Source organism: Hypomesus transpacificus, chromosome 2 (genome assembly GCF_021917145.1).
Source record: "Hypomesus transpacificus isolate Combined female chromosome 2, fHypTra1, whole genome shotgun sequence".
In the NCBI taxonomy this organism is placed as follows: Eukaryota; Metazoa; Chordata; class Actinopteri; order Osmeriformes; family Osmeridae; genus Hypomesus; species Hypomesus transpacificus.
The window spans coordinates 13,344,529-13,365,928 of NC_061061.1; the positions used below are offsets into that span (position 1 = coordinate 13,344,529).

Consider the following 21,400-nt stretch of genomic DNA (forward strand, 5'->3'; position numbering starts at 1 on the left):
CTAAAGGCCTTTATATATATATATATACATATATATATATATATATATATATATATATATATATATATATATATATATATATATATATATATATATATATATATATATATTTGTTCCTATGGTGACTTTAGGTGTCTTCGACAGCCGGCTGACTTGAGTCAGCCAATGGCTGTCGGTGCCATAGATATATCTAAAGGCCTTTATATATATATATATACATATATTATAAAGGCCTTTAGATATATCTATGGCACCGACAGCCATTGGCTGACTCAAGTCAGCCGGCTGTCGAAGACACCTAAAGTCACCATAGGAACAAAAGTAAACACGGAAGTTGAGCTGGAAGTCACGGATATATATATATATATATATATATATATACATATATATAAACCGACCATATATATGGTCGGCGCCCCGCGGCGCTGCATGAAGTCGAACACACCTTTTGACATTTAGAATTCCGACCTGTGAGGGGGCGTTCCAGTTGACTATGACGTGAATGTCAAATTATTTTACAAACGTGCATGCTAAATTTGTTTAATACTCAACATGTCGAAGACGGGTAGGCAGGATTGGTTTTGCGAACCTCACAACTGTGTTTGAAAGGATTCAAACCATTCCAAGCCACTGCTTCAAAACACATGAACTCGAATACTGCCGGGGGTAGACAGACAGACAGACAGACAGACAGACAGACAGACAGACAGACAGACAGACAGACAGACAGACATGTAGCCCATTCAATCATTGCATTCGGTCCCATGCCATCCAATGTTAATGCTGGTCTGACCTGATTGGCCGTGTTTATTACAATCAACAACACCCACAGATCAAACCTTTCATAATCAGGATGTGAAGTTTATTTCAACAAATATGTCAAAACGTGCTTCTCAAAAACAACATTACCCTGCCTTTAATATACATTACTACTTACATTATTATACAGCATAATGATATTTGTCATATGTCATGGTAGGCTATTGCTACGTCAGGGATATAAATGGAATATCTTCTGGTGGTCAGGAGTTTTTTATGAATTGGTCACAAGGCCAGGGGTAACTCCAAGCTGCTGAAATGTAGGAAGACTATGATTGGCTGAGTAAGCTATGTCTTGGCACATCTCAAATTGTCCTGGTCTACTGGCACCTAGTGGAATAAACTGTAAACACAGTTTGTTACTTCACAATACAGCACCTTACATTATGACAAAAAGGGAAACTAGAATATGAACGTTTTCAATTGTGTATTAAAGTGTTAAACAACCTGTTAGCGGTATACTATTCAGTACTATTATATTAGTATTTACCAAAAAAAAAACATATATATGTTGCACACATTTATAACGTACTCCTCTCAATCAACTAAGTAACTGTTTCATGTCCGTTTTTTCACATGTATTCTTCATCTAGATGTTGCAACACTAAGTTGTTCTAAATCGAGCGCCTAACACATTTAGCCAACTTCTCTTCTTTGCACTTGCGAAAAACGTTTGAACTTGCGGTTAGTGCATTTAGCATGAATAAAGTGTCCAATGATCTTTAGCACTGTAGTGTTATGTAATCCATCTTTGATCACAGTAAATAAATATATATTATTTCGGGGGGGGGACATTTGCCATGCTTTATTGTTTAAAAGTGAAGTGTGACAAAAAGGGCATTGAGAGAGAGGAAGACATGCAGCAAAGGGCCAAAGCCTGATTCGAACCGAGTGAATCCAGTGAAGGTCCAGTTAGAATGCAGTAAGGCCTCAGCCTACATGGCACTCACACTTATCTGGTGAGCAAAATACATAAAAGAATAACCTAGATTAAGCAGGCTTAGGAACCAATTTACAGGATGCTGTGGGCAGAGGCTGTTCAATACATCAGCCAGATTCCCAAACAGCAATCCTACAGGAGCAATTGATTTAATTCGATGTTTCTAAAAGTACAAATGTAAACTTTGAAGAAAACAACTTTACAAACATATTATGAATGTATTTGAACCACGGCATCTTTGAATGTGTGAGTTATCAAATAGTGACGAGAGGACTTTTTGTTTCACAGCATCTAGATGGTTTTGTATGGTTGTGATAGGTCAAATTTAAAACAAATAACAAGAAATTAGATATCAAAGTGGGAATTTAAAACCAAAAAATCTAGCAGGGTTTTGAGTTTGTTTGCTGTCCATCTGCCCCTATTAATGCAACACCAAAAAGCATGGAGAGTACATGAAGGAAAGAGGAAGTAACCTTGAGTAATCGTTGCAAAGGAATGGTGACAAAACTTACTTCTTCATTTGACTGTGTTTACATCCTGTCTGCTCTCCCCTTTGGGTGATGGGTTAGTCTCCCTCATGTTGATGTATATGGGATCTGCAGGCTTTACCATAGAGAGAGACAGAGAGAAAGAGAAAGAAAAGGGGGGCACAGTGAGACACAGGAAAGATAATTAAAAGAGATTGTGAGAATCCTTAATTTGTTTAATGTGCTGTAAACTTGTAGGCTGTCACTGTCTGATTGGTGATTTAACTCATTGATCTCAAATAATTATGACCACATATATCACCATCTTAATGTTATGACAGGTATCGCCATGTGTGTATATATGTATGTGTGCATGTGGTTGTGTTTGTATGTGTGCATTTTTGGTTCTGGATGTGCTTGCATGTTTGTGTGCATGCACTTGTTTGAGTGTGGTTGTGTATTTGTGTGTTGTAATGTGTGTGTATATGTCAGACACACTGTGAGACAGACCGGTGTGTCAACGCTATCTCTGTTCTCCTTATTTGGGTATTTTGCTTTCAACCTTAAAATAGAGAGAGAGACAGGTATGATAAAACCTAGACAAATACTATATTATACCTTAAATATTCACTGTAGCATGCATATTGTATTGCACACTTTCTATTAAGAAAGGAAGCAACCATCAAAGCTAAGTGTTACCAAATTGGGAAAGAATTGATTAAAAGTAAGTTGTGTACAGCCAACATTGTCCACTATTCATTGTATGTTCAGGTTATACAAGGGAAAAAGGATAGACAATAGGCTATGAAATCAATTGTTTTTGTGTGACCTATTAGTAGATTTTTATTAAAGACTTGCCTCCTCACAATGATGATTGTAACTGCCGTAGCAATGGCCAGCACTGTCAAACGAACTGCCAACATAACTGGAGCAGTCAATGTTTTTGGGATATCTGTAAAAAAAAAAAAAAAGAGTGATTGATTGCAAATTTCAAATGGTTTTTCACCCCCTATGCTAATTTACACCCTCAAATTAAACTTTTGTTTCATGTCTTGCACATCAAATACTTGTTTTATGATAAATGAGATGTATTGTTAGTCTCAGACTACTGTGATTTGGAAAAGATAATACTGAGATCTCAATTTTTCCGGATTTCCCATCAAAAGGGTTAACATCTTGGAATCATCAAGACAAAACACCCAATAAGTGAAGGCTAACATTCACTGAATGTTTTTAGCATCTGACATAGTTCCTACTAGGGTTCAGCTTGATGAACAGCATCTCTGATACTTTACTCACCCTCCACTTGGAGACTGTATGCATCAGAGCGAGAGAAAGGGCTACTTTCTATACCACAGGAGTAGTTCCCAGCATCACTCAGAGAAACACGACTCAGGGTCAGGGTGGGACCTCTCGCCTGTAAAATTGTGTTGTTCTGGTACCAGGTGATCTTCGGGTTGTTGAAGATGCAGGGTGAAGATGATGTGCAGCTCAGTGTAACTCCCTCTTTAGAGGCTCTGTCATCACTAGCTGTCACCTCCAACGTAATGTTGTTGTCAATTTCTACAGGAAATAATACACCTCTCTGTTAACATATTGAATATTAGATGAGAATCAAATGTGAAGGCAAAATATCCTCACCTCTGACTTCGATGTGTACTCCTGATTGACCTGTGTGTGCATTTTTTGGATCTGTTTCAAATCTGAACCTATATGTTTTGGAATCTGTTGTGTTTATATTCTCAATCTGTAAAGTACAGTTGTTCTTTTTGTCTCCAATATATTTAAAACCTGGATGATTAGTGGTGAAGTTACTGTCGTAAAATTTTGGAGTGGTACCCTGGCATATCGTATGGGTTATGCACCAGATAACCCTAACTGGATGATATTTTTCAGGGTACTTGTAACGGCAGGGAATGGTAACAGTAGATCCTTTGATTCCACAGAATGAAGCTGGATATTTCACTTCCCAACCTTCATCCCCCCAAACACCTGTAAAATATCAAAGTGTTGATCACAAGCTACTGCACAAAATTTCTATTGATTCATTCTTATTATTTTGAATTTTTTGCAGTCAATGTCACATTCATTGTAAGTGTGTCCAGACATATCTTCTATAGTATAATATAGTACAGTACAGTATGTCTTCCGCACTTACCAGTCAGGAGGAGTAGAACCAAGATCCAGAGGTCCTGTCTGTCCCTGGACCCCACTGATATTGTTCTCATGGCACTCTTTTCCTTTTACCTATTCTCTTTTCTCTACCTTCTCCTCTTCTGTCTCCACCCTTCTCACTATCCAGTACCAGCAGATAGATCACAGTGTTAATGTAAAAAAGATAAATATAGGATGTGGTTGATGTGGTTGTCACAAGTTTCACACCTTCACTTCATGTACCAATTACTCAACCCAATTTCGCACTACTTCACTCCCTTATCTGCATTAGACTCAGCAAGTTCAGTTTTTGCACACACTTCTCAAGTAAAATTTCAAAGCATCAACCTACAACACACAAATATTCAAATCTCTACACTTCTGACGTCTGTTGAGCAATTTGCAATCAGGACTGCAGCATAAAAGTGCCTTGAGCCTCTGTTTTGTTTGGTGAACAATGGAGAACTTTGAATAGATCGACTACCAAAGAAGGAGAGGGGTGAGAGTGAGAGGAGGAGGAGGAGGACAAGAAGGAGGGGACAAGGGGGAGGAGGAGTAGCAGGTAGAGGAGTATAAGGACAGAGATAAGGAAGAGGAGGAGGAAAAGTAGTAGGAGGAGGACAAGGATGAAGAGGAGGACTTTGAGGAAGAGGAGGACAAGGAGAAGAAGGAGGAGGAGGAGAAAGAAGGAGAGAGGTCATCTCTAATGAGATTTGGGCCACTGTGGTTGACCATGTGCTCAACCATGGTTTGAGCATAAGGGAGGCTGGCCAGTAGCCTGACGTTGTCATACTCATAATTCTAGTCAGAAAATGAGTCTGAGAACTCTCCGTTGGGCTTTGACTACAGGGCGTGTTTCAAACGAGCCTGGAAAACAAATGCCTCTTCGTTCAATTTGATAGATCTACAACCAATCAGAGCAACAGAGTATGTGACGTATGTTAAGCGCTGCATAGTTGTTGTCAACAGAACTAAACTGCCAGCAGACTTGAAGTATGCTTGAAGAATGAATACAAACGATTTTTGTAAAATTAATTTTAGGGTAGTACTTGAGTACTTGTTCACACGGTCAACCTTTTTGAGCGAAACAATAAAGGGCAATGCATATACGAACAAGTTCTCCGTTTAGGATTACAACTCCACAAAAGAAAAGGAGAAACCACAATGGCCACTGGGTTTTCATTGTGTCCCATCTTCTTCGCGACCATCGGGGCCAGCTGATAAATTAAACTTTTACCGAATCCCGTAGGAAGGACGGCAAAAACATATTTTCCATCGACAAATGCCTTGGTTGCGTCTCTCTGTTCCTCTTTCAAAATTAATGCGCTGTCGATGTCTTCTAAAACAGACTCGATGGCAGAATCATAACATCCCAGATCTCCAGCGGTAGCCATGTTTGTTCAAAACAAATTCAACTTAAGCGCTCTTTTGTGACGTGGGTGATTACGTTACTGTTGATCATCTGTCCATCATCGTATAAAGCCCGCCCTGGCAATTTCATTTGTTCGCCCAGATTCTGGTTTTCTGTAGTTGGTCCCCAATACGAGACCCTCCAGACCCAACTTCCCGACCCAATTTTTTGGGGGGCGGGGAGAAGTTGGGCTGGCAGCCAGGCTAGCTGGCCAGAGGGTCCAACCAAATCTCAGCCGCTTCACAGTGGCTGCCATCATTAGAACCTACAGGATGGAGAACAAGTACAAAATCTATTTGCCTTGTGTACTGTAATACTGCATATCAAAAGAATACAGTGTGGAACCTTACTTCTCATGCTGTCTGTTTCAGCGGATCCAGGAGCATGACACAGCCAATGAGCTGTATGAATACATCTACAAGTTGGATTCAACCTGGTGAAGAGGAGGCACCGGGAAATGTCATTGGCCAACGCCCCATTGTTGAGGTCCCCAGCCAGCGTGGTGGGAACATCACTATGTGTGCTGCAATGAACCACCATGGGATCCTGCACCGTCATGCCCACCTAGGGGCCTATGACACTGCCTGTCTCATCGCCTTCCTGGATGGCCTGCATGACCTGCTGGTACCACCTGGCTAGATAAATGACCCACAGCTGATCAATCACGTTGTCATCTGGGACAATGTGAGCTTCCACCGGAAGTACGTGAGTGGTTCCAGAACCACCCACCTATTTTTAGGTTATATACCTTCCACCTTATTCTCCTTTCCTGAAGAACAGTCATATCTAATGAGATTCGAGCCACTCTGGTAGACCATGTGCTCAACCATGGTTTGAGCATGAGAGAGGCTGGCCAGAGGGTCCAACCATTGAGGAGTTCTTTTCAGCTTGGAGGTGGAAGGTATACGAACGGGACCCACAGGGCCGGGTCCCACTGCTCCAGGCCATGGAGGAAGCTTGTGGCGATGTGACTGTTGAAGCCTGTCAGGGCTTCATGCGCCACTCGTGGCGTTTCTTCCAACGCTGCTTGGACAGGGAGAACATCGCCTGTGATGTGGATGAGGCCCCATGGCCAGACAGGAACCAGAGGCGTGATGCCTAACACATTTTTGTGAGCAAGGGAGGCGGGGGGGTTGAGCAGGCCTGTTGACAGTTGTGTACTGTTCAGAAATAAAACAGCATATTTGTGTGCTGTTTTATGTTTAACTATGAAAAAAGTCGGCTTACACTGAGACATTTTACAAAAGGAGAAATGGCTCATTCTCCAGAGTCATTGTCATTCATATGGTGTGTTCCATTTCTATAATTGTGTTTTCAATTTTGCACTACAGTGTGCTGTGAATGCTTGGTAGTGTGCAGCAAATGCTTAGTTGTGTGTACTGTTATGAATGGTATGTGTGTGTCATTTGAAAATATGGCTGTGTGTACCAAATGAGAACACAAGTTACATTTTGTGAACAGGTAAGAGATTTGATGGCAAAGAGTCATCTTGCAAAGGGAGTGTCAGGTTAAGTATTTTGTGTGTGAGGTTTTCAGTTTTGTGTGTGCAGTTTTGAGATAGCCGTCATTGTTTTGAGAAACGTGTGTTACGTAACAATTGCAAAAAACTGTAAGTGTCAATATTTGTGAAACACGTTGTATGGCTTATTGAACTGATACATAATAGCAATATCAGTAGGCCAGTGTTGAATTATCAGCGGAAGTTTGTTTATGTTTAACCCTTTCAGGGCAGCAAGGAGTCCTTTCCAGGAGAATGAGCACTAGCTAAGGGCCTTGGGAAAAAGTTAATTGTTGCTTTTAATCTTTTTATGTGCAAATGTGGTTTTCATGTGTGATTGCAGACTAAATGTATCAAGATCTTATAAGTCATTATTTATCATTTACACAGTAAATTGATATAAAACACTTCAAATAGATCCTTGGACCTCATTACGTAATCAAGTAAGGAATCTTTATTTATGTGTTTAAACATGAAAAACAAAGATAATACAGACATTATTTCTAAATATTACAGTGCAAGATAAGCAGATTGGATGGAAAAAGTAGTCCAGGCTGCAGGATGACATGGCTTGGCTGAATAGTACGCCTTCAAATGCTCTTCACTGACATCCACACAGATACAGTAAAATACAAGGTGAATCAAGTTACTGTCATTCTGCCCCTTTTCACCTTATCAGAAAAGACAAGGGTTGATTCTCAAAGGCCTGAAAGAGGGTAGTCTCATAGTTGTGGCAAAAACAAAGTTGGACAGATATTTATTGAAAGACACCCATTAATTGCACATACTTGAGACAACCAAGTGTTATGTTGGTTTTATTTTTTTTAGCACTTTACAAATGCTAAAACTCAATAAAAGACCCAATGTGTTACTATCAGGGATAACTTTGACAAAGCAGTTGCTTAATGGTCATTCTTACAGTAACCCATTATGAAACTGTGCTGTAGAGTTATCTTCAGTACCTGGACACTGAGCTACAGAGATATGTACTGTATGTTCACTACCTGGACACTGAGCTATAGATGACAGGATCCTCTTCCTGCTTGATATTAGCAGGTCTATAAGCAAAATACACAAAACAAATTGTAATTAAAGTAGCAGATGTTCATATTTTCATCCTACAAGACTAAACATATACAGTATATAAATCAACCAGGCCTGTTCAACACAATTCACAAATATTTCAATAAATATGTCACATGCACTTGATTTGAGCTGTAATTTACTTATAACAACAACTGCTTTCTGGGGTCAAAATATTATTTCAATGTAAAAAATCTCTTATGCACCATGTGCCTAAAAAAGCTAGTGCATTACAGCAACACTGATCTTTCTCTAGAGGAGCCAGTCTGCAGTTTGCTAGGAAGCACTGATATTGCATCAACAAACTTCCTCATCATCAACAATACCTTGAAGACGTCTTGTGCTGGAAATGAACAGTGGCATAGTTAACTTCCTCCTCTTCCTGGGCGTTGTTGTCATGTCTTGTCTTTCCTGTAGTTTGTGGGGTTGTCTCTCTGATGCTGCTGTACATGGCATCTCCAGGCTTGATCAGAAAGAGAAAGAGAGAAAGAATTAAAGATAGAGAGAGGGAAAAAGTGAAACATCACATGTGTGTGCGTGTGTGTGCTTTTGATTGTTCGTGGGTGTTAAACTGACCAGTGTGCTGACACCATCCTTTTTCTCCTTTTTGGGGTCTTCTGCTTTTCTCCTTAAGAAAAAAAGAGAGAGATCACATCCTTTAAATATGTTCTGGTGTATCCATTTTTTATGTATCGTCTGAAATCAAATTAAAAAAAGGTTCATATAGTTCAGTCAAGACAATCACGTATTAGATTTGAGCATTTATTGTTACATGACATGGACATGTAGATTTACTTTGGCGGAATGGATGATCTAAGGGAAGCACTCCCTGCCTCCTCGATGCAACACATACATACATGACATATGAGGCAGGGAGCAATAGAGATATAATCCCCCTGTTGGATAGATACACAGACAGAATGGGGGAGAAGGGGACGGTGGAGGGTGGCAGCAGCACTGATCATACAACGACTGGGGTGAGTGTGTGCATATCCACGCGTCTTTTAAAGACACCTTATCGGACGTGGCCCAATGGATATGCGCTGCTACATGGGTGTGGTAGTGGGAGGAGTAAGGAAGGTGGAGTAAGACGCCTTACGTCCCCGATCACTGACTGACGCGCGCTGCCCGATTGCCCTGCCAGAACTAGCTGCGCTTATAACTGTAAGATACCTTTGTGAATCATAATTATATTGTATTGGAAGACGTACCTCCTTATGAGAAGAATTGTAGCAGCCACCGTGATGGTCAGCACAATCAGCAAGACAGGTAAAACAATGAGAACAATGGAAGGTTTGGATGGATCTGTGAAGGAAACTGGGATTACTAATGACATTCTAATCATGTGTTGCTATGCTATGGTTACACCATTCTATCTCCCCCAGATGTTGTACAGAGGGAAAGCCTAGAATTGGGGAAGGTTAAGGGCTGGACATGCACAACCTCGACTTACAGTTTAAAATATACCATAGGAAACTATTAAACTTACAAAATACCTTTTTCCCAAATTCAGCCTGGATTAACAGCACTTCTTACTCACCCTCCACTTGGAGACTGTATGCATCAGAGCGAAAGAAAGGGCTACTTTCTAAACCACAGGAGTAGTTCCCAGCATCACTCCGAGAAACAGGACTCAGGGTTAGGGTGGGACCTGTCGCCTGTAAAATTGTGTTGTTGTGGTACCAGGTGATCTTCAGGTTGTTGAAGATGCAGGGTGAAGATGATGTGCAGCTCAGGGTGACTCTCTCTTTAGAGACTCTGTCATCACTAGCTGTCACCTCCAACGTAATGTTGTTGTCAATTTCTACAGGAAATAATACACCTCTCTGTTAACATATTGAATATTAGATGAGAATCAAATGTGAAAGCAAAATATCCTCACCTCTGACTTCGATGTGTACTCCTGATTGACCTGTGTGTGCATTTTTTGGATCTGTTTCAAATCTGAACCTATATGTTTTGGAATCTGTTGTGTTTATATTCTCAATCTGTAAAGTACAGTTGTTCTTTTTGTCTCCAATATATTTAAAACCTGGATGATTAGTGGTGGAGTTACTGTCGTAAAATTTTGGAGTGGTAGTCTGGCATATCGGATGGTTTATGCACCAGATAACCCTAACTGGATGATGTTTTTCAGGGTACTTGTAACGGCAGGGGATGGTAACAGTAGATCCTTTGATTGCACAGAATGAAGCTGGATATTTCACTTCCCAACCTTCATCCCCCCAAACACCTGTAACGTATCAAAGTATTGATCACAAGCTACTGCACAAAATGTAATTTTGATTCATTCTTATTTATTTTTAGTCTTTTGGCAGTCAATGTGATATTCAGTGTGTACATTATTAAAATGATTTGGTGGGTTATATTTTATATATATACAGTATATATATATATACATATATATATATATATAAACTAACATTGCAGGACTCACATCCATTATTTTAAATTGGTAAACTGATACAGTATTTTCAGAATAGAACTACCCAGCAAAAACTGTCAGTTCTCTAATTGTGTAAAATATAACCAACAGCAATATTTCATGTTCTCAAACTATTTTCCAGTATACAGTGTTGGTTTGATCTCATCAGTGTTACTGTAAGTGTGTTCAGACGTATCTTCTATAGTATAAAATAGTATAGTATACTATAGTTTAGTATAGTATAGCACAGTACAGTACAGTACAGTACAGTACACTACAGTATGTGTTCCATACTTACCAGTCAGGAGGAGGAGAACCCAGATCCAGAGGTTCTGTCTGTCCCTGGACCCCACTGGTATTGTTCTCATGGCACTCTTTTCCTTCTACCTATTCTCTCTACCTTCTCCTATTCTCTCTACTTTTCTCTCCTTTTTCTACCAAGTTTGTCAACCCTTTCTACTCTTCTCTCTATCTCTCTGCCTCTCGTCTTCCCTCTCCACCCTACCCTTCTTCTCACTCTCCAGTACCAGCAGAATAGATCACAGTGTTACGTAATGCAAAAAAAGATAAACATAGGAAGTGGTTGAAAAACACGGAAATTATGTTAAACTGTTCTACTATTGCACACTTTCAGAGTTCCTTTTTAACTAAGCTTTTACCAGGAACAGTTTTTCGGCCGAAGAGCACCCAAAGCAACTCGCAGATTTTCACTTTCTGCAAAACCTACAACGTTTTCCCTTCCCTGCACTTTTTATTAGTTTGATTGTGTAGTTTAACCATTGTGGAAGAAGTTGCGATTTCCTGTGTGCATACATTATTTACTAATCAATAAAACTAGTCATGGGATACTACTTAGTATGTTCTCATGTAAGCTTGCTATTACAGTAATAAGAGTAGATTGTGTCTATGTGTCAGGGTTAATAGATGTTTGGGATCAGGAGAAAGTGCTGGGTAAACTTTCCTTGTCATGACAACAAGGAGAGCTCCAACTATGAACTCTCTGGTCTGAGAGTTGTCATGTGTTGGGAGCTGTGAATCTCTTTTCTCTGAGACTGTTGTAACGTCATTACTGCCTGACTGTCACTATCTATGTTTACATTCTTGTGCTATAAAAGATGGTCTTCCAGCCTTCAGGGCTGAGAGAAACATCATTGAGACCTAAGCCTGGTGTGTTGTCATTTATTGTCAGAGGTCTGGTTTTCTCTCCCAATCTGCAGATTGATAATACTTACTCAAAATCCAGAACTCAACTGAACTTAGTCACTCCGTTTATGAAGAGATGGACTAAACACTTTCTTCATCAATTGGCGTTGTCAGCAGGATTGCAGAACCAGATCCAGGAGAGACCCACGGCGGCACCAGTGTAAAGCAGAACCCGTGACGCGCAAAAACCAAAAAGGTAGGGGGATCCTTTAAAAAAAATAAAAAAACATTCACGGACTGCTTTATGCTTGGTGCACCTGCTGTCCCTCTGCGATGCTGGCAACGTAAACAATTTAAGAACTTTGAATGTGACGTTCAGTTGGGAGCCTGGTCTTAGCAGACCAGGCTTCAACAGGAAGAAGATAATATTAGAGTTTTGGTTTAGTAAATTTGGGTCATTAGTTGACTTGCTATTTTTACTTTGTCTTGGTCAGAGTTGGCAAACTCTGATAGCGTACAAGAACCCTGGTCGCGTGAAGTATTGAAAAAGAATGTAACATAATCTGTATTCTTGATCTGAGGTAAAGGATCTGTTAACAGAGAGTTATGGTTTTACAGATACAGACCAGGGGTGAACCAAACAAGGAAATGTATATGTTATTTTTCTATGCATGTTTAAAGTTTTTTCTCTTTTGAACAGAAATCTTATTGGGATTTTATTTTGTTTGAATTGTAACTGTATCAAGTGTTGTTTGGGTTTTCTTTAGACCAAGCACAGAAGGTGGGCGGTCATCGTATTAGGGTCAAAGGCTTTATAAGAGAGACATCATTGAGACCTAAGCATTTACATTTACGGCAGACGCTCTTATCCAGAGCGACTTACAGTAAGTACAGGGACATTCCCCCCGAGGCAAGTAGGGTGAAGTGCCTTGCCCAAGGACACAACATCATGTGCCGCGGCGCATCGATCCGGCAACCTTCTGATTACTAGGCCGACTTCCTCACCGCTCAGCCATCTGACTCCCTGGTGTTGTGTTGTCATTTATTGTCAGAGGTCTGGTTTTCTCTCCCAACTTGCAGATTGATAATACTTACTGAAATCCAGAACTCAACTGAACTTAGTCACTCCGTTTATGAAGAGACGGACTAAACACTTTCTTCATCACCATCTAGCATGAAACTACAATCACTGGTCAATGTTCCACTTACGTAACATACAATATTGTTTCGGTTGCAACCTACTAGGCACTGCACTTTACTAAGTAAGCCTACTAGCCTACTATAACTGAGATGCATTTGTAAGACTAGAGTGGGTTGAGGAATTGAAATGTTATTGTTGCATTGTAGTACTATTATTTTTGTTCACCATACGTTAGCAACTGTAACCAAGATGTTATTATTGTTATTTACTTAAGCAATTTATACATGTTATTGTTTCACTGTAGTGTTATCGTAGTATTAGTACAATGTATCATTCAGAATTATTCAGTAGGCCTACACATTATTTATTATTCTTGTTCACCGTGCCTGTTAGCTGAGATGTGGTTACTTTGTAAATACAGACTTATCCTTGACTCTGACCACTGAAATACTGTAGAACTATGCCTTGCAGATTCTTGATCTTTGCCTGTACTTTCTACATGCACTATTTGCACGTTACTTCGGATAAAAGCGTCAGTTAAATAAGTAAAATGTAAACACAACTGGCTGATATTGAGGTCATAGCAAACATGCCCCTATCTATTTTTTTTACAAATATAGATACAGAGACTGCATTCAACAAAACTTTAAAACCGAGACATCACACCGACACAACACACACAATAACTTACATCGACATTAGTAATACCAGGTTACCACAGATTCCACTGTAATATGCTGTTTACATTAAATAAAGTACAACACTGAATTGTAGGAAAATGAGGTTGAAAATTCTATAATGTACTTTTGCAAAAAATATAAACACAACACTCAACACCCTTTATCAACAGGTGTTGATGTGTCTGTATGTATTCCCTGAAGGATGAACACAGGCCTGAGATCCTTAGATGTCCCCACACTCTGACAGACCCACACCATGAGTCATGTATCAAAATATGCATTCCCATCTGACAGATAGAGCAGTGTCTCTGTTGTCTCTGTATGGCTTTTCTACCCCTTCACCACCAGCATTTACACAGACCCCCCCCCCCCCCATAGTGTTCTGGTCCATTGTGCCAGTAATGTCACAGCCAGGACCACAGACAGAGACGATGTGAGTCTGTCCCCTGCCGCAGTGACAGGCAACAGATGCACCTTCTCAGGGTCGATAATCATTCCCCGGGCGTCCTCCAGGGCGGCGACAGAGGCCATGCTGGAGTTGAGGTCCCCTGTGGCCAGGAGGTCAAACAGGCAGGCCTGGTAGTAAACATCCTTGGCTGGAAGCAGGGCCGCACAGTGTGCTGGGCCGACTATGGAGGGTTTGGTGGAGGAAAGGGAGGAGGAGGACAAGGACAGGTAAGAGGCTAAAGTCTCCAGTCGCTGTGAAGCCGGGCATCCCCACACACAGAGTTGCAGGTCCTGCTCGGGCGTGAAGGCGTCGGCGATGGCGCGCGGCGTGCGTACGGAAAGACCCAGGGAGCGGCCGCTTTGACGCACCACCAGGATGGTGGCGATGTGGGCGGCGGCTATCTCAGCATGGCGCCCGGGGCTCTGGGAGCGGACACTCAGGCTATGCTGGCCACGCCTCTCGCCACTGGTCACCGAGCCATCCACGAAGGCCGCTGGAACGTTGTCCAGCTCAGCCTGGTAGATCTGCTGCTCGATACACTGGCGCCAGTTCTTGAAGATGATGGTTATCTGTAGGGACCAGTAGGTATTTAAGATATGGGTGGTTCCATAGAGTACCTAACTTTTGGCTCCACCAGATCTTCAATGGTTTATGTAAGCCTCACTGATTTGACCAGATAATGTTCTGATAGTCTAGTAATGCTTATGAAAAGATCATGGACACAACTGAGTGACAACAGAGCGTGAGGACGACCCACCTTTGTCAGGGTTGACGCGTGGCCCCCTTCTGTCATGGGTGCACTGGTGGCCTGCACATAGAGGTATTCATTGTCTATTAACGGCCAGCTTCCTTGCACAGAACAGGTCTGGAACTCATCTCGAAACGTTCTCACATGAGGGTCCCCAAACACCCCACAGTGGACATACTCTGGAGCCCGACCTTCACGCTGTAAAAAGCCCTTCTCGTAGAGACAGGCATCTCCAGAGATGGGGGCTTGGGGCAGGGGCCTCGGCTGGGCGGTGGGCCCCTCTTTGGGGCAGCGATACTGTATGAGGAGGTCCTCGATGCCTTGCACAGCTGAGTGGTAGACCAAGTCTCCACGGCAGGCCCTTGCACTGCGCCGGGTGCATTGGTCGAAAGAGCGCAGGGCGCTGCAGTAATCTGCATTCCTGGCCCCCTCCCTGCTGCCCCCGCCCCCCGTAGCGGCCACAAACTCAGAGTTGCACCTGAGAATGCGGCAGGATGCCTGAACTGAGGGCAAAGGGAAGGCAGCATTACATCTTACTGTAATGCACCATGGAGTTACAATGTCTCACAACATTTCATCCACTAATGAAAATGATAAACTTGAACAGATATATTAACTGTATCATCCCACAATCACATGAAGGTCAGCATCAGTAAGGACACAAATACATAACCCTAACCATACATTTTAAAAAAAGGAAAAAAAGTGCAAATCAACATACTATGTATGTCTGATGTTAAAGCTAGCACCCACCTTATTTCATTTGAGAAAATGGATAACAGAAGGTATTTCCACCTACAATTAGTACAGCAAAACAAAAACATTAAAGACAAAAACTACCTTGAAGGCAGCCTAGGGAAGCCAGCAGTAATGCTACTGCAATTCGTCTCCATGACAGCCATGTGTAGTCCATCCAGAGGGTTCCCATCCACTCCCAGCCTCTCAAGGCTGCTTACCACACCCAGCACACAATCTGCCTACCACAAAATACTTTTAAATATCAGAGGATATCCTGAGAAAGCACTGATCAGATCTGATTGGTAACATGTGAGTAGAATCAAATATGCCCTTGTCTTTCCATTCATGTCAGACCAAACATTACTATAGGTAAGGGGGGATAAATTAGTTTCACAAGTGATCATAACAAACAAAACGTCACACTGTGTAACACATATTATTTGAGCCAGTACCTTAATTCCAAAGATGCTAACTGTGAGATGGTGAGGGGGGCCAGGGAATCTTTAGAGGACCCATTAACAGCGATTTTACATGGTCCACTTTCAGCTTGGCCAATAACAAGTGGATAACCTGTTTACAAACATTCTATTAGTCAATAGAACAATTACAATAGTTTACTCCATAAACTAACTCTACTTGGTAAAGACTATTCTTGTTCATTTGATCTTTGTCATGTGTTTATCGTACAAAACCTATTTTAGTGTATTAACACATCATTGATAAATATGTAGAATTGCTTGTCCTCTGAGCTTCATGCTACATGTTTACTCAGAACTTAGAGTTCATTGGCCTTGTATCTGTCATGGCAAAATGCAGTTCATTTTGTTATGGAATTCTGTAACAGGACAAATCCTCATCACAAAACAAGAAAATTACTTAGCTAGACCACAAGTATTTCACAAAGTTCACAATCGTTTTGAGTTGCATTTACCTTGTTACCTTGTCAAGAAAAACTGCGCATTAAAGCCACATAGCCACAACAAAACTCCAAATGTGGACTCTTCTCCCTTCTCTGTTTGCCCGTAGTTAACAGAAAGTAAACAAGGAGTGTATGAACTGAAACCTCAACATGTCTCTCTGTGAAGTCTAACTATTTCTCTATTTGGGTAGAAATGAACTGTTGTATTTCAGATATTGCCTGTGTGTCTGTCTGTTAGGGCTAAGTGCGCTGGTGGAGATAGTGTGTTTATGTGTGTGTGGGCTGAGGGAGGTAGTGTGTATGTGTGCGCTGGAGGGGTCAGTGTGTGTGTTGGGTGGGGTAGCAAGTGTGTTTGTGTGTGTGTTTTGAAGGGGGGAGGTAGTGTGCGTACAGTATGTGTGCATCCGAGAGGGGTAGTTACAGGAGTGGCAGGGGCAGAAATAGAGCTGTCTAAATATACTCCCTGCTGACCTCTATACACTGTGTCCCTTCCCTATGTAGAAATATCAGGGAAGAGGGAGAGGAAGAGCAGGAAGGAGGAAAAGCAGGGAATGTGGGGAAGGGGGAGGGAGGAGGAAGAGCAGGGGGTGAGGGGGAGAAGAGCAGGGTAGGCAGGGAGATAGGAAGAGCAGGGGGGTGGGTGGGGGGAGAGGAGCAGGTGTGCCAATGGCTGCTTGGACATTCACAGAATGGAAGAGAGAGAGCTAGGCAGGACATGAGGATTTACCATTTACACTTAAAATAAATCCTCATTTAGATTTGTTTTTCTTGTATAGGCCCTGGCCTTATTCTCGTTAGTTGTTGCTAGGCCCAGTTCTCATTTACGTTTTTCCTTTTTTTTAGGGCCGTCCAAGTATGAGGCTTTGTTTGTTCAGATGATAAATTAGCAACTGGGTGTTCATCAACACTGACAGTCATCTGCAAATTAAACACAAACCTGGTACTTTTTGAGGCAACAAAACCTTAACCCTCACCTGACCCTAACATGAACAACATGCCCCCCCATGCACATGCACACTATTCCTCTGCAAACACACACTACCCCCGCCCCCTCCACACACACACACATACACACACAACTTACACTACCCCTCCAAACACACATACCCTTCCTCCCCTTACACATACTACTCCGTACACCCCACACAGTACCTCCTACATATCCCGCTCCCCCCCCCACACACACACACACACACTTACCCCTACGTCCCCCTACAGACCCCACATTACCTCAACACGCCCACCCACACACACACTCAGACTACACTGCCAAAGATTGACACTGCTGACCCATTGCTGACTCATGACATCACCATGGAGATAAGGTGGGGAGTGGGGATACGTGGGTCAGGTATGTTTCTGTCAACGCCTTGTATGATATCAATGAGGTTACATGTCAACACCAACACACAGAAGGATAGATTGTTTTCTGTCAATCCTCAAGTTCTGAAAAGGACATTCTTTTGGACAAAGTTACAGAACAAAGTGTGTGTCATTCTAAAGTGTGCTGTCTTTTCTCTTAGAATATACTTTGCGGTTTTCTTGTCAATCTACCCTATCTAATCTGCTGTTGCTCAGGGGTTATCAGCACAGAACAGATAGTTGTTTTGAAACTCTCAAATAATTCTGGCATTTTTTTTATCAGATTCTGTCATGTTGAACAGGTTATCATAAGGCTGCTATTTGACATTGGTTTCCCCAAAAAACTAGATGATATGAATCATTTATGGCTTAGGCCTGCATATGCTTTAGTGCAAGACTATTAAACGTTTTACGAGATTATTAAAACATTTTAACTTTCAAATGAACGATAAACCATTGCTTTCAACATAGATGGCCATTATTAATTATGGTTATTTTGAGGTGAACCAATGTTCTAAAATGTTTGAGAGAGAATTGAGAGGGAGAAGCACTATATCGACCATGCACAATCTACAGGAAAGTGAATTGTCGCCCAGACTCACCTTTGGAAGTTATGCAGAGACACGACACTCCCTCCACACCACACTGCTGTACCACCAGTCCTAGAGTACTCCCGACAACGACTCCCCGTCTAAGCAGTTCCTCTGGAGCCCCTTTTAGGCTACTTCCTATCTTGTTGTCTGTTCACAAACTAGTGCGATTTTTGTGTTGTTCCACGAGTGCTAAATAAATCACACGCAATGAACACCTGCTGTCCGCGCAACAACTGCCCGCTGTGCACACACACTTCCAACTAAGCATCGGGAGCTATTTAAAACTATTACAGCGGACATGGCAACCTGTTCTATTTGCAACCTACCTGTTGTTGCTGGAATAGTTTCGTATGGAATTATTATTTTTGGTAATCTGATGAACATCTAGATCTGCGTCCTATACCGGATAGGTCCCTACGTGGTTTGTTCTTCAATGAAAAGAAAATAGAACAAGCAGACATTTCTCATTTTCTATATTTGGAATATAGAATTATAGACATTCAGGTAGTGTCACTTGATTGCCAATCAATAAAAATGCAAAGTTAAAGTAATGGTTTTAAAATGTATCAGATGCCAATATCCTCAGTAAATTGAACATTTTTATGGAGAATGCATTCATTGTGCCCCCCTCCCCGCGTTGACAGGACTGCAGTGCCAAAGTTTCCACAACAGGTGGAAGTGAAGTTTCAAGACACACCAATACCCTCATCGCGATGCTATTCAGAATTGCACCCATAAAAACTAGAATGCAAGTGTAACTACAGGCTACAAAAAATAACTGTATGTTAGCAATAAGTAAATAAAGAGTAATCTAAATTATCGTGTGAAAACAGTTGCCACTGTACTTTGAATATCATGGGAGCTCGCGATATGATAGGAATGAGTACAATAACTCAGTTGTAAACTATGGGCAATAAAGGATTGCAGTTCAGAACAATTATAGGCTAAATTCAGGGGCGAGTAGGCTACTCCAACAATAATGTGAGGTGCAGTCTGGGTTAGGCGGACGTGTTTTCTCAACTGAAGAGAATGTCCGAAGTTATAGCCCTTAAGAGGGGCAACTCCATGCCTCAGTGAACATTGCCTAGTGGCCTTTGTTTGAATGTGTAGAGGCGGGGCCCGCAGCCCATGCCCTGGCTATGTTGAGCGCGAGGTCCATTGTGAGGGACACTAGGAAAAGGCAAGAAATCCTGTAACTATCTTGGACGTTAGATTTAGTTGGAAAATGTATAGGAAATCTCCCCTGGACATACTAACAGCTTTAAGCATGAAAGCTGCAACTATTTTGGCAGTTGTAATAGGTTTATTGTCTAAGTGTGTATTATCTTCAAATAGAACGCTTCAAATAAAACACAAGGTAAGTGTTTTAAACGTTTTATATTTTATTCTGTGTTCTGAAAGTCACCGTCATTTGGATGTCCTTCACATCTTCATGTATGTAACTTATGTGTCATTAGAAGAACACATATGACAGTGTTTGTTTTTACTGTAACTTAAATTACTTGTTCCATCACGTATGAATGTAATCTACTTTTCCTCAAAGTAAAACGTAACCTATTAGTTTTGTTACACAGATTCCCTAAATTGCTTGGAGACCTGTTGCTGTGGTTACTGTATGAGCATGTTGTTAGATTATTCATTGGATCTGGATGTGTTTGTGTGTGCGTTTGTGTGTGCGTGTGAAAGAGAGAGAGCTTGCGTGCAGCAGGGTGTGTGTGTGTGCGTGTGTTTGTGTGTGAGGGCTGGCTGGCCTTAGAATGGATGCGGACGTATTAAACTGGTCGAAGAATATGACAACAGATTATATATGATGATATTTTATTGTATTAAGTAATTGAGTCTCTGGTATGTCCCAGAGAGGGAACCATGGAATATCAACAGAAGCAGAAATATTTGGGAGGATACAGAACTTTCCTGGACCTCTCCCATGGCCAGGCAGGTATGGGATGGGGTGCACTGTTGTACGATGCCCTCCCAATATTGCACTCGTCCCGGCCTCCCAGACCTTGGGGACTCCACCACCTGGGTCTTCCTGTTAGCTGTGGATGGAGTAGGCTACAGTGAGTATAAAAGTATAAAAACAGGGAAATAAATTGCTCTTGAGTTTAACTTTAATATTAGTATTAGTACACCGTGTAGTAGTAGTATTAAAAACTGGGGCAAACCGAAGGACGTGCTCTAAAAGTAACATTATAGTTCCATACAGTTTCATAATCCATACCGTTGAAATGCAGTACTTTACCAAGCTCTTACGCAGAAGAACAGAATTCCTTCGACTGAGAACTAAATAGGAGTATACAAATGGACTCATGTCATTGGACACCAAGGGAATTCATTCAGTAGGGTTAGAACCCCTCTGGTCCTGCACTGTCCCCTCTAGACCACTGGCTGGCTGCCACCGGAGAGTACAATGCCAATTCCACCAAAGCTGGGTTCCAATATGATCACTCCCTCCTTTCCCTCTGGTCCTGGTAAAAGTAACCAACACGTTGTAATAGGGGACTGCACAACAACACTTCTCATACAAGACAACTGCATGGGTGCATTGGCACATTATTAGTAGCATCTGTTCTCTCTGAGGAAACATAAGTGTAGCAGCAAGGAAGCACGTTTTCAGTTTGGAATCCAGCCAGTGTTGTCCATGATGTGCAATGTGCTATGAGATCAGGGGTCAATAACTGCACATCTATTCACCAACACAAGCTGTGACCTCTTTGCTTCATTGAGGGGATCCAAATACATTGTTTCTGCTCTCAGCAGGGAAGTTGGACTTCAAATATGTCACCGTATATTTCATGCCTCATTGGTGTACTTTGCTGCCGTCTGCACGT

General features: G+C 41.6%; 3 protein-coding genes across 10 annotated transcripts; all 3 read right to left on the reverse strand.

Annotated features, from left to right (window-relative positions):
* Positions 1–843: 843 nt before the first annotated feature.
* On the reverse strand, positions 844–4,833 carry LOC124480523 (myelin-associated glycoprotein-like). 6 transcript variants are annotated; one of them, XM_047039952.1, is made up of 7 exons: positions 4,385–4,823; positions 3,868–4,218; positions 3,526–3,789; positions 3,085–3,178; positions 2,737–2,788; positions 2,272–2,362; positions 844–1,072 (listed from the first exon to the last, which is right to left on the reverse strand). In XM_047039952.1, exons 1-6 carry the CDS (start codon positions 4,452–4,454, stop codon positions 2,276–2,278), a joined length of 918 nt encoding a protein of 305 aa, XP_046895908.1. In that variant the 5' UTR covers positions 4,455–4,823; the 3' UTR covers positions 844–1,072; positions 2,272–2,275. The 6 variants fall into 6 exon arrangements, with proteins under 6 accessions (XP_046895908.1, XP_046895899.1, XP_046895917.1 ...); XM_047039943.1 differs by having other exon boundaries at positions 844–1,162; XM_047039961.1 differs by having other exon boundaries at positions 850–1,775; positions 2,725–2,788; positions 3,526–3,756; positions 4,385–4,833.
* A 2,887-nt stretch (positions 4,834–7,720) lies between these two features.
* LOC124477046 (B-cell receptor CD22-like) lies at positions 7,721–11,699 on the reverse strand. Its single transcript, XM_047034570.1, has 7 exons — positions 11,096–11,699; positions 10,255–10,605; positions 9,913–10,176; positions 9,584–9,677; positions 8,949–9,000; positions 8,699–8,835; positions 7,721–8,347 (listed from the first exon to the last, which is right to left on the reverse strand). Exons 1-7 carry the CDS (start codon positions 11,163–11,165, stop codon positions 8,290–8,292), a joined length of 1,026 nt encoding a protein of 341 aa, XP_046890526.1. The 5' UTR covers positions 11,166–11,699; the 3' UTR covers positions 7,721–8,289.
* Positions 11,700–13,036: 1,337 nt separating this feature from the next.
* On the reverse strand, positions 13,037–18,824 carry hjv (hemojuvelin BMP co-receptor). Of its 3 annotated transcripts, none has more exons than XM_047036332.1 (5): positions 18,579–18,824; positions 16,148–16,265; positions 15,798–15,930; positions 14,967–15,460; positions 13,037–14,778 (listed from the first exon to the last, which is right to left on the reverse strand). In XM_047036332.1, exons 3-5 carry the CDS (start codon positions 15,883–15,885, stop codon positions 14,113–14,115), a joined length of 1,248 nt encoding a protein of 415 aa, XP_046892288.1. In that variant the 5' UTR covers positions 15,886–15,930; positions 16,148–16,265; positions 18,579–18,824; the 3' UTR covers positions 13,037–14,112. The 3 variants fall into 3 exon arrangements, with proteins under 3 accessions (XP_046892288.1, XP_046892280.1, XP_046892293.1); XM_047036324.1 differs by having other exon boundaries at positions 15,798–15,934; XM_047036337.1 differs by lacking the exon at positions 18,579–18,824 and adding an exon at positions 16,627–16,919 and having other exon boundaries at positions 15,798–15,934.
* Between the last annotated feature and the right edge of the window lie 2,576 nt (positions 18,825–21,400).